Genomic DNA, 12,500 nt, shown 5'->3' with positions numbered 1-12,500 from the left:
AGGAATGGTTTTACAGGTGGTGGAAACTGATCATTTTTCCATCTTTATCCATCTTGACATGGGCCTTCTTTTCTTTTCTTTTTTCTGATTGTCTAACACTCTGTAAAGCGCCATGAGACCTGTGTAATGTTTTGGCGCTCTATAAGTACAATTAAATTGAAATTGAAATTGAAATGTACTTATTTTTTACTAGTTTCGCATTTGGCTGGGGTTAGTGTCACTACTGGTAGCATAAACCAGTACCTGGAGCCTACAAAGGTTGCACAGGTTGTCCAACTCCTCCAGAATGGCACACCAATACATTCCTCGCCAGAAGGATTGCTGTCTCCCAGCGCAGTCTCAGGAGCATGGTAGAGATTCCAGGAGACAGGTAGTTGCTCTATAAGTGCTGGGCAGGGTGGTAGAAGGTCCTTCACCCAGCAGCAGGACCAGTATCTGCTCCTTTGTGCAAGAAGGGGAAACAGTAGGAGCCCTGCCAGAGCTCTACAAAATGACCTCCAGCAGGCCGCTGGTGTGAATGTCTCTGGAGGCATATTGTTGGAGGGACACAGAGACCTCTACGGGCAAGACAACGGCACCCTCACTGCTCTTACTGTAGGTATCGGGATGAAATCTTCAGACCCATTGTCTGACCCTGTACAGGTGCAGTGGGCCTTGGCTTCCTCCTGGTGCACAACAATGGCTGGCCACATGTGGCGAGAGTGTGCAGGCAGTCCTGGAGGATGAAGGAATTGATATCATTGACTGTCCCCCACACACCCCTGACTTAAATTCAATAAATACCTCTGGGACATTTTGTTTTTGGTCCACCCAACACCGCCAGGATGGACCACAGACTGTCAAGGAGCTCAGTGATGGCATTGTCCACATCTGGGAGCAGATTCCCCAGGACACCACTCGACGTCTCATCAGGAGCATGCCCCGACATCTTCAAGCATGTAGGGGCCACACAAACGACTGAGTACCATTTTAAGTTGTTGCAATGAAATTTAGGCAAAATGAACTAGCCTGCTGCATCATTTTTTCACTTTGATTTTCCAGGGGTCTTTGAATTCAGCCCTCTGTAGGTTGATCATTTTCATTTCCAAAACACGATGTGGCATCCATTCATTCCCAACACATTACCCAGTCCATATCAGTATAGATATCCAGCATGATGTTTTTTTCCCATTGAGATCTGATGTGCTTTCAAAGTGTTCCTTTAATTTTTTTTGAGCAGTACATTTAGTCTTCTGAGTGGGTGTGGGTGGGTGGTGGTGGGGTTGTGACGTGGATATGTTTCTATGTGTGTGTGTGTGTGTGTGTGTGTGTGTGTGTGTGTGTGTAAGCACTACTGCCTGTGGTGTTCAAGCCAATATCCAGTATCAATGTCAGACATCCTCCCATGTTACATACATGGTTTGATGGTCTGATGAAACTGCCATGGGACACTCAGTTTAATAAGCACTCTGACTCTGACAGATGCTCTAATCCTCAAATGTTGTTGCCCCGGGAAAATGCCTTAGTCTTTCCCCTAATGTTGGGACATTTTCAGACCCATTGCGGAGCAGAGGCTTTCAAATGAGTGGTAAAGGAGCGCTTTCCCATGAAGAGCAATCAGAACATCACAAGGGGAGAGAGAGAGCAAAGGATGAAAGTGGGGTGGGTTGCTGGATGAATGGATGGGATGAAGGAGGGGTGTGTGTCTCTGTTTGTGTGTGTGTGTGTGTGTGTGTGTCTGTGTGTGTGTGTGTGTATGTGTGTCTCTGTGTGTGTGTGTGTGTGTGTATGTGTGTGTGTCTGTGTCTCTGTGTGTCTGTGTGTGTGTGTGTGTGTGTGTGTCACTGGTAGAGAGTGTGCAGGTGAGGAGGGTGCAGGTGAGGCAATCTCTTCCTGAGAGGGAGAAACGGTGCGGGAATTGGAAGGCATGTGAACAGTTAAAGAGTTGTGAGTGTGAGCTGTTGTTGGGCGTGTGTCTGATGTGTGTGTGTGTGTGTGAGACAGGGAGGGAGGAGGCAAGTCATTTTGTTAATTTAGCGCTGTCTGACATTCGTGCTGGTGTGTATGTGTCCTTGGCGCGATTGAGTCTTGCTGGATGGCATGGAAGGCCTTAGCAGTCTTCAGCCAGTGTGTCGGACCAGATCATACTTGGCATCAATCTCTGTCATCTGTCCCTCTCTTGCACGCTTGTACACACACACACACACATACACAGAGTCTCTCTTTCCCTCCCTTTCCTTGTCTGTCTCTCCTTGTCTGTTCTTCTTGCTTTTGGCTTTATTGATGGCCCTGGTGTGTACCCTGTTCACCATGACCTACTTTGTTCGCTCTTACACCCTCCCTTCCTTCCTCTCTCTCACACACACACACACACACACACACACATTGCCAGCTGCCAGGTGTTTTGCTGCTGTTGCTGTTGACGCCCCTGGTGATTGCTATGTAGGCTTTTCCATTAAGATGCTCTCTTTGTAAATCAAGCTTGGCACTGATTGGATCATCCAGGATGTTCATGTGGACTTCTTAGCTGTGATTGGCTGATATGTGAGCAGGGTACTGGGAATCTAGAGGCTGGCCCTCAACTCTCATTCTCATGTGGCTTTTAGTCTGCTTCTCTTTCTCTTTCTCTCTCTATCTGTGTGTGTGTGTGTGTGTGTGTGTGTGTGTGTGTGTGTGTGTGTGTGTGTGTGTGTGTGTGTGTATGTGTGTGTGTGTGTTTCTGTGTCGCCCTTGGGTATGCAGTAACAGCTCCCACAGCTTTACGACTGTGCCTCTCCTCCATACATCTGCCACGCTGGCACCAGCCCTCTGGGCACCCCGTACTGTTTGTTTGCATTGGCATCATGCTCTGTGTTTGATTGAGCATGCCTCATCCAATGGAGCCTCTGGAACTCTGCCAACAGTGAATGCTCCTCCCACCTGGCACGCATGCAGAACAGGCCTATGCAGTCCAATGCTGTGGTTGGGGATAGTTTAGAGTTATCAAGGGTACTCGGCGTCTGTCTCAAAAGATGAACCATTTAGAAACCTTGCGAGAGCATTTTAGTGACGTGCTGTGAAAAAAAGAACCCCTTTTCCAACCAAGAGGTCTTTTATGTTCAATAGCTTTTCATATAGAAACTGTCAAAAACCACCCACAATGGGGCTTTTGTGTGTGCTATCAGGTCAGAAAATCACTTTGAGTACTCGGAGTGTGGCGCTGGATCTGAGAATCTGTTGCAGTAGCACCGTGGGCTAGCGTAGGCGCGTGAGACAGGCTGCGAAATGCTCTGGCTGCCAGAATAGGATCGTCACCAGTGGAAAGAGGAAGGAGCTGCTTTAGCACCAGCTCCCTTTGTGTGGGGGCTGCTGACTCACGCGTCACACTGCGCCTGCATTCACACACTCCGCTCCACTCTTGCACCAGTGGACTAGCAGCACAAAGCACCTGTTGCCTTGAGCACACTAATACCTCCGTCTCAGACTCAACTACCTACTGTACCGATGGGAGACACTTCATTGTTTTTTGTTTCTTTGGACTGAGTACATAGCTGCAGAGTCCTTTGGCCGTGACAAATCACTTTAGTTTCATACGATGAAAGGAACCTTCTCCTCAGTGACTGACACCCCTTAGTAGATTTAGACTTCTTGTTTGTGATAGATACCATCGTCTAAACGTCAACGGTACACTTGCCCGGGTAATGGTATGCTGATTAAAGCTAGTTCTGTTACAGTCTAGAATAGCTGTGTTTTGATGCTAATGTCCTGAAGACTGTTTCTGTTTCTCTACAGAGCACGTTCCTGGGCAGTGCGACCTTCTCTGTGGTGGATCTACTCAAATCCAGGGACCAGCAGATTTCCCTAAACCTGAGGTGAGTGGACTGATTGTCAGTTGGACATGGGATGCTGAGTCCAGTATTTTGGATCCTGTGTGTCTGCAGCTTGACATCAGGAATCACCTGTGCCATTCCAGACACAGAGTGGAGGGATAATGTAAAGAGGGGAAAGGCTTCCCTTGAGATGTAGCGAGCTTGCTGGGGCGTCAGGGGGCTCGTTTTTTTGTTTGATCTGAGGTTTGTCTGATCCGCTGTGCTCGGAAGGCATGCTCAGCGTTTTTTTTTTTTTTCTCTCTCTCTCTTTTTTTTGTGCAGATATTTTTGTTGTGTCGTGATCTTCTGAAGGAACTTCTGTCAGGAGGTGTAGATTTGATCAAGCGTGGCGGAAATTATCAGAGAGCAGCGTGAGATGAGGCACCCGATAGCTCAGAAGCTCTCCTCACCACTGAAATACGAAGCTTTAACTCAGACAAACACATAGAGAGAGAGAGAGAGAGAAAATGAAATGGAGAGAAATAGGGAAGAATGATAGAAAAAAGATGTAGAAAGATCGACCTGCTTTCTTTCTTGCCCTTTAGCTAATTAGCTGGTCACAAAGGAATTGGGGGTGGGTGGGTGGGTGTAGGCAGGTTTCATGGAGGTGGATGGCCTTCTGTTTAGCGCCAGGGGAAAGCAAACAAGGAGCGGCTGGCACTGTGACCAGCCAGGAGTGTGTGCGGAGCGCGAGACTGGGCCGTGCAGGAGGGGTCAGGAAAGGTGAGCATGTGAAATGGTCGATCTAATGGCTCCATATTGAGTGACCACCTGCTCCGCTCCAGGAGGGCAGAGGAGAGGGATGGTGGAGTGGAGGAAACGAGAGCAGGAGCAGCAGGAAGCCTCTCGTACCGTCAGCTCTTACCCGCAAGGACGGCCCTCACACACTGCCATAGGAAAAAGACTAGAGCTAGTGTGCTTGAAGAATGAAGAATAGAGGTGTGTGTGTGTGTGTGTGTGTGTGTGTGTGTGTGTCTGTGTGTGTCTGTGTGTGTGTCTGTGTGTCTCGTGTGTGTGTGTGTGTGTGTGTGTGTGTGTCATATGGAGTACAGACATAGTGGGTGTTATCCAGACTGTGAGGGGAAAGTGAACTCAAAATGAAAGCTTCTATATGAGTCTTGTTGGCCACCCCTCGCCCTCGATCTGTTCCACAGCCACAGAACGTCCATCAGTCTGTGCCACAGAGAGCCAATAGCTTACCGTAATGGTTCCAGTAACAGATTGTCTAGTACATGCGAAGAACATTATTTTTAGATTGTGTGTGTTCCTTGTGTGTTGGTACAAAGTCTAGTAAGTTATTGATATTTAATACCATTCTTCATGAGAACTAAATTGTAGTGCTCTATCCTCAACCTAGTGAAAATCTAGGCTACAACTGCACTAAATCATTTTGTTGTCAGGTTGTATACCAGTGCACCAACCCAGCCCTACACAACTGCAGTAGGGCCTACAGCAGATTTATACACACACATAGACATACGCGCACACAGACACACACACATATACACATACACATTTCCACACACTCTGTAACCTGTCACTTGCCCAGACGCAATTATTTTCCTAGTTAAAAAAATACCAGAATGGTGATGCTCTCTCCATGCCCCATAAACTCTCTGTGGCAGACACACACACACACACACACACACACACACACACACACACACACACACACACTGCCCACACTTTCTTGTCTTCCTCTTTAATGTGTTGGCGCAGCCCTGGGTGTTGCTGGTCCTGGGTGTCCTCAGCTATTTCCCTCTGGTGTCCCTGAGGTTAGACCTCTCTGTTCTCGCTCATAATTGTCACTGGTGTGATTGGCAGCAGGAGCCACAAGGCAACAGAAGATGTTACTCTCTGTGTGTGTGTGTGTGTGTGTGTGTGTGCGTGCCCATACACATTTGCGTGTATTTGTGTGTGCGTGCTTCTACACCCTGTTAAGAAACTTAAAAACAACGGCTTCCAGCCAAACAGGATGCTTCAAACGCTGTATTTGCTTGTCTGTGTGTGTGTGTGTGTGTGTGTGTGTGTGTGTGTGTGTGTGTGTGTGTGTGTGTGTGTGTGTGTGTGTGCGTGCGTCCGTGTGTGCATGTGTGTATGTGTGTGTGTGAGAGAGAGAGAGAGAGAGAGAAAGAGAGAGCGAAAGAGACAGAGTTTCTGGCCACTCTCCTGCACCTGGACACAGGATGGAAGCACACAACAGACCTCCTATTCCCCAGACGTTTTGGAGAGTGAAAGAACAACATGGGTATGGGGTTTTAAATGACGTCACTCGTCAGGACCAATGAGGGAACTAAGAGTGGTCAAAGGAAATTGTAACAATTGATTATAGAACCCCTGTTAACCTATGAAATCTGACTCCGCTAAATATGGAAAGTTTCAGTTCAATGTAAAATCAAGAGCCATAGTAGGTTAGTATACCTGCAATAATACTGTTAATGAGAATGCCTACTCGTTTTCTTATGACTCCGCCAATCTTAGAATAATGCTGTAGGTCCTATTCTCCTCCACTGCCGGTTAATTCGGGCGGTTCCTGAACACAATCCTGTTACTAGTCTGGGAGTAGGTCAGAGGCTACATGCTGATCCGGACTGCTATACTCACCAGCGTGTTAGACAGTCACGAAACAATCAGAGAATGAACATACTGTACCAGCTCAGAGGATGATGGCTACACATCAAAGTGGTGCGGGAGATTCTGACTACAGAATGGCTCCTAAAATAATTTGTGAACTTTCCTTAAATAGGCTACCCAGTATGTGATTGGTTACATTGATATGGATCACATGATTGGAGGTCAGCTGATTTGGGATAACATGAGGAGGTCAGCTGATGAGACTTGAGACCATTGTTGTAGTGAGAGTGAATCAATCAAGACATGACAAGGTATACATTTGATTACATTTCCTGTCCCTATAGTTAACTGTTCCTGTGGACATGGAACAGTAGGCCCACAATAGGCCCACACTTAGTAGTTAATCAAGAGTCCATATATGATTGAAAGGATTATCATCAGCCTGGAAATAGGCCCACACTTAGTAGTTGATCAAGAGTCCATATATGATTGAAAGGATTATCATCAGCCTGGAAATAGGCCCACACTTAGTAATTGATCAAGAGTCCATATATGATTGAAAGGATTATCATCAGCCTGGAAATATGCCCACACTTAGTAGTTGATCAAGAGTCCATATATGATTGAAAGGATTATCATCAGCCTGGGAGTTAGGATCCTTACAGGGGGCAGAGAGAGAGGAAGAGAAGGAGCAGGTGCCTAGGACTGGGGTACTCTTAATGACCAAGAGAAGACGAGGAGGAGTCTTCTCTTCCTGTCATATTCTCTTCTCTGCTGCCATGGCGACAAACTGAGGACCTCAGTTGATGTTGTAGTAGAACGAACATCTGAATCACATCTGTGACAAAAAGTGTCTTTGTGTAGCTGCATCCTTTAGTTCATGTGGTAGTAAGGGAGTAGACGGGAGTCTGCAGTGGTATTGCACAAACATACTGCCTTGAATCCTCTAATCTCATCGTTTCCCAACCTTGGGGTCGGGACCCCATGTGGGGTCACCTGAAGTTCAAATGGGGTCGCCTGAGATACTGGGTACTGTATTTTACAATTGACCAGTGCATTACATTAAAAGCCAAACTAATTAGCTTTTCTAGGACATTTGGGGAAAATCAAAGCACAACTCTCGACTGGGTGTTACAACATAGATGTTGTGAATGATTGGGGTCGCCAATGTTTTGTGACATCAAAATAGGGTCACCTGCCAAAAAAGTTTGGGAACCTTTGAAAGAGCAGTTGATTTCCATCAGTCAGTATGTAGGCTGTCTTTATCAGGCCCATGGTTTTGGTGTCTGCTGCTGTGCTAGGCTGTTATGTGAAGGTGTACATCATTAGTCAGAGAGATGGTAATGAGAAGCCCTGCCCCAGATTAATTTATCTCTCTCAACGCCTCTGTGAAAATCTACCTGTTTCACCATCCTTCGATCTATCTCTGTCCCTCCCTTTTTGCTCACACCCCCCACAACCCTCCGTTTCTTTGCCTCTCTACCTTTTGCCCCCATCTTTCTCTTTTATCTTTTGTGATTATCTCTCCATCTCCCATTGATTTACCCCTCTCTCTCTCTCTCTCTCTCTCTCTCTCTTTCCTCCTCTTTAAATGAGAGAATTACATGTACTATCTATATTATTATGGTGAGTATTGTGATTGTAGCTTTTTAAAAGTCTTTCTCTCTTCCTCTTTCTCCCCTTCTTTTCACCTGCAGTGATATCACATCTATAGAACTCTGAATATGTGATATTACATCTACAGAACTCTGAATATGTGATATTGCATCTATAGAACTTTGTCCATATAAAGAATCTCCTCTTGGCAGAACACCAGTATTTGGACAAATGCGACTGACTGTGTTTGTCTTTACATGTATGTAGATATAAATGCACAGTAGTCACAAGCTCCCTCTGTGACAAGTAACTAAATAGACCCAGCATCACTATGCATGCTCTTGGCAGGATCAGACTAAAATCACAGTAAGCCCAGAGCTTGACGACTCAATAAGTGTCCCTTCTGATAACAGCACAGTAGCAAAGAAAACTGACAGAAAAGAAATTGTTAAAACACATGACTAATATAGCTGTATTAGTTGTATCAAGACCTGCCAGAAGAGCTGCTGTGCAGTTGAGTGGTATCCAGCAAATAGTGTGGAGGCTAACATCAACAAACAAAAGTCCTGGATGTAATGAGTCAGAAAGAGAATCAAGAAGTTCAAGAAGCTTTCTGTGAATAGAGCTGTACGGCCATGCAAAAAGACATCAGAGTCTTTTAAAGCTGCAGTTGGCAAGATTTTTTTGATCATATTCACTGAAACCGACACTATGCTCCGGCAGTGTCGGATCAGCCGGTTCTACCTCCACCTAGAGCCTGTTATTTGTTTTGCAAAAATCCACAGCTCCCGGTTCTTCTGGTCCAATCAGAGCAGGGCTGTGTGAGATCTGACTGTCAATCACAGTCTGGTGCTGTCTGGTGCGCACTGACGAGCACAAACTTGATGAGAGGGTGCTCGGTGGTAGTGGGGGAGGAGCATGAGAGTTGTAAACATTAAAAATTTTGGCCTCTCAAGTCCTCTCAATCTGTCAGACTTGCCAACTGCAGCTTTAATGCTTCCTGCTGTAGGTTTATCACACACATTATTTTGTGCTGTAATTATATTTCTCCACTATCAACAGAAGTATGTGCATGTGTATACATAATTCAGTATACAGCCCCCATCTGCTAGGGTGAAAGTGCAGGCTTGGGGGGGGGAATGTCTGCCTATATCCAGACACACACATACTGTACAATACTAGCACGGATGTAGTGATTAGACTGTAGAATGTAAATGAAATGACAGTTGGTGACATGAAGTAGGAGGGGTCCAAGTTAAACTTTTATGGATCCAGCCAATCCAGCCAATTTTATGGATCCAGCCTGTTCCAGCCAATCACTGACGAGATGCGCATTTAGGAGAGTTTCAATTGCACGGGAGGGAGGGGGAGGGAGTAGCGAGCTAACTCTCTGTCAACAGAAGTCAACAGAAGAGACGTTACCCAACATCGCTTAGAACACCTTTAAACAACAAGAAGCAAGCAGGTAGGCAACACAAGCTATGAATGCCCAAGAGCCGCCAACAGTCAGCTACAAAGCTATGAGCAATGAATGAATCATTTTATGTTTATGTGCACGTAGCTTAAGGCAAAAGTGTGTTTTCTTCACACAGTTTGGAGCCAGAGCTACCACACCACAAATTCGAATGTAAATAAGGCTGGGTTGATATTTTGGCCTTTAGCAAATGTGTGCTGAAAATTGCTGTTTGACCAAATGTGCATGCTTTTCATCCAGCAAACAAAGTTTTGGGCGTGCTGGTGTGTTGTGGTTTGTTTTAGACCTTTGAGCAGTGCAGCTGGGGGGCACTGTTGCGGGGGACAACGCAGGACCACTCCAGCCTTCTCAACTGAGTCAGGACCTGGATATGTTCATTGCTTTGTACAAGCTCTTGTCTCAGCACCTCACCACAAGACATGTGGAGTATGGGAGCATTGGGGGTGAAGTGGGGGTGGGTGGTTTAGGTGGAACACTTTGAAGGACATTCTCCTCTTTCATGTAGTTGTTATAAATCCCCCTTGTGTTGTTCCTGTTGCTTTGAACACTCTGTTCTGTACACTTAACCAAAACACCAAGGCCGGCCCTTCAAAGAGGGTCGGAAAACCATCCAGAGGTAAGTGGTCCCTTTAAGGGGCTACAGATAGATGGAGAGATGGATGGAACGTAAGTATGTTAAATGTTTACTCTCTAAACATGGACGTCTGTGCCGTGCAGTATGCGGTGTGTTTGGTGACTGTGTGTTTCTTGGTGGAATGAAAGGTAGTGGGGAGTGGGGCTGGGGTGGAGACGGAACACAAATGGGGAGGGGGAGGGGGGGGCTTGCCTGGCCTTCATTGATTTTTCTCTGCCAAGCCACAGCAGGTGATGACAGACAGCAGGCCATCTTAATGATCTGTGTTGTGTTGGAATGTGACAGTCTGTTCCCATGTTCGACAGGACTCAAGCCTTGTTTTACCCCCCCCCCCCCCCAATATCAATATCTTCTTCTCTTAAAATTGCAGCTGCTTAAAATTGCCTGTGTAAACACAGTAACACCACAAAGGCCTCTTACTGTATGTTTGGTGCCAACATTTGCATACAATTTTCTAGTTTATTTTTGACATATTCCCTCTGTTATCCTCCCAGGCAGTTGTCTTTCTGCCAAACGTTCTATGTAGCATTAATCACTATTGTGTTAACGATATGAAATTTCAGGTCAGGTTATGTGCCTTACTGAAGTCTGCTGGCCCAAAGATGGAAACCAGAAATGAATGCTTGAAATGTGAAAACATCATAAGACAGAGGTGCATGAGAATGTAAAAGTGCTCGTCCACAGGCAATGCCAGATGAGCTTCTTAGGGTTCCCGGCAACACGTCTTTACCCGTCAGGGTTAATCAGCATGCTCCAAGTTCCCCAGTAAGAACTCAAGTGGCATTCCAGAGTCTTTCTTGAAGCTAGTTCCAAAGCTGTCCTGTGCACAGGTTGGTGTTCTGGTCCCAGCCTTGCGGCTCTAGTTTGCTGAGAGGAATGGAAAGGGCACAGAGACCTGCCGAGAACTCCAGCCACCACTGAGCACCATTCCATCTCTACGGCTATTATGTCCTACTCCCTGCAGACCACCACTGACCACTGACCATTGGCTCTCCACTTCCACTTCCACTTTTGATGGCTGACAGATGACCCCTCTTAACCCCACAGCCTTGTTAGAGCCCTTGTCGCACTGTTACAGCTGAGGTCAACAGTGCGACTTTCTCTTACAGATCAATCCTCAAGCAACTGAGGAAGTGAGAAAGAGTAATGGAGCTCTAATTGGAAAATTTGAAAATGTATATGAAATGGTGTTGTTTGACCTGCAGCATCTGAGTCCATTGGTCCAACTTCCTCTACTGCAAGTAACAGCAACAACCCCCTAGGCACTTAGCTCGACAGAGCACACACCTGCAGCATTACACACACACACACACACACACACACACACACACACACACACACACACACACACGCATCTCTTGCTTTTAAGTGATTTAGCTGAAGGTCCACTGAACTGAGAATTTCTGGGAAATGCTCCTCCTCTCCCTTCCCTACTCACACACATACACACACACACTTCAGTTAAGCCTGTGTGCATTCCAGCCGCTCACACAATCTAATCCATTTCACGGGAACAAGAATTCTCCACTTGTCTTCCATCTCTAGGATTGTACACAGTGGTGAGATATGCCCAGAATGCAAGTCCCTTTCAGCACCACACCAAACCTGAGACGCTTTCCTCTGGCTGCCGCGCTTCATCAGTGCCGCTGGGCGTTTGGCAGTGAGACGTGCCTGTCTCCTAGTGCTGTGCCAGCCGCTTGAATCAAGGCAGCCGTCACAGCAGAGCAGACGTGTTAGGTGTAGACCCCCACTGTGCTGACGCGGGACTCTAACGTGCAGCAGGGAGCCTCATCTGCACCTGGCACATGAGAGATAGACAGACAGACAGCGAGAGAGAGAGACAGACAGAGAGACAGCGAGAGAGGAAGACAGAACTAATCATTAGGGGGTGACTACAGGTTCTGCTATATCCTTGAACTGTAATGTGTCAGCAGGTCCCCCCTCCAAGTGCAGTATTACCTGCAGGTGCACCATGGTTCCTGTATTCTTCACAGTCCAGTTTCGAGGTTGACCACTGTGAGATCGTGAGAATGGTTAGGCTCCACCTGGAAAGTAGTTCTGCTTGCTACAGGTTTTGCTTTCTAAATCGGTGACAGGTAGTTTTCCACTTCACAGGGAGTCATCGAAGGCAACTCTGTGGCCACAGACCTTTGTCTTTTAGAGTGCATAGTAAAGACACGCACACAGCCGCACGTTTTGATTAGATCAAGCGAATGACTTCATGCACAGGCTTCTGAAGACAGACCTGTGGTCTACGGTCGTACTCAAAACCGACTGTGCTATTTTATACCTTTTTATACTTACTGTGTTATTTTACACTTTTAAATACAGGTAGTGGAACATAAAAATACTTCTGAATTGTTTTATATAAATTGCTTTTAAGGCTATATTATTT

At 46.3% G+C, this 12,500-nt stretch overlaps 1 protein-coding gene across 9 annotated transcripts in view; it reads left to right on the top strand.

The window, feature by feature from the left end:
• inpp4b (inositol polyphosphate-4-phosphatase type II B) overlaps positions 1 to 12,500 on the top strand; it is a 181,704-nt gene that overhangs the window by 44,858 nt on the left and 124,346 nt on the right. For 7 of the 9 annotated variants that reach the window (XM_076294963.1, XM_076294962.1, XM_076294964.1 and 4 more), the window contains one exon: positions 3,751 to 3,830. In XM_076294963.1, coding sequence (XP_076151078.1) covers positions 3,751 to 3,830 — 80 coding nt within the window. Of the gene's footprint in view, positions 1 to 3,140; positions 3,663 to 3,750; positions 3,831 to 12,500 lie in introns of those variants that run through there. The other 2 variants (XM_076294969.1, XM_076294967.1) reach the window with 2 other exon arrangements.

The sequence above is a fragment of the Alosa pseudoharengus genome, unplaced genomic scaffold (genome assembly GCF_046254945.1).
Source record: "Alosa pseudoharengus isolate Yale_2024_CS ecotype anadromous, Long Island Sound unplaced genomic scaffold, YU_APseudo_1.1 YU_APseudo_1.1_scf_2, whole genome shotgun sequence".
Taxonomy (NCBI): Eukaryota; Metazoa; Chordata; class Actinopteri; order Clupeiformes; family Clupeidae; genus Alosa; species Alosa pseudoharengus.
The sequence above is the reverse complement of the archived record's forward strand: the minus strand, read 5'-3'. Positions and strand labels throughout refer to the sequence as shown.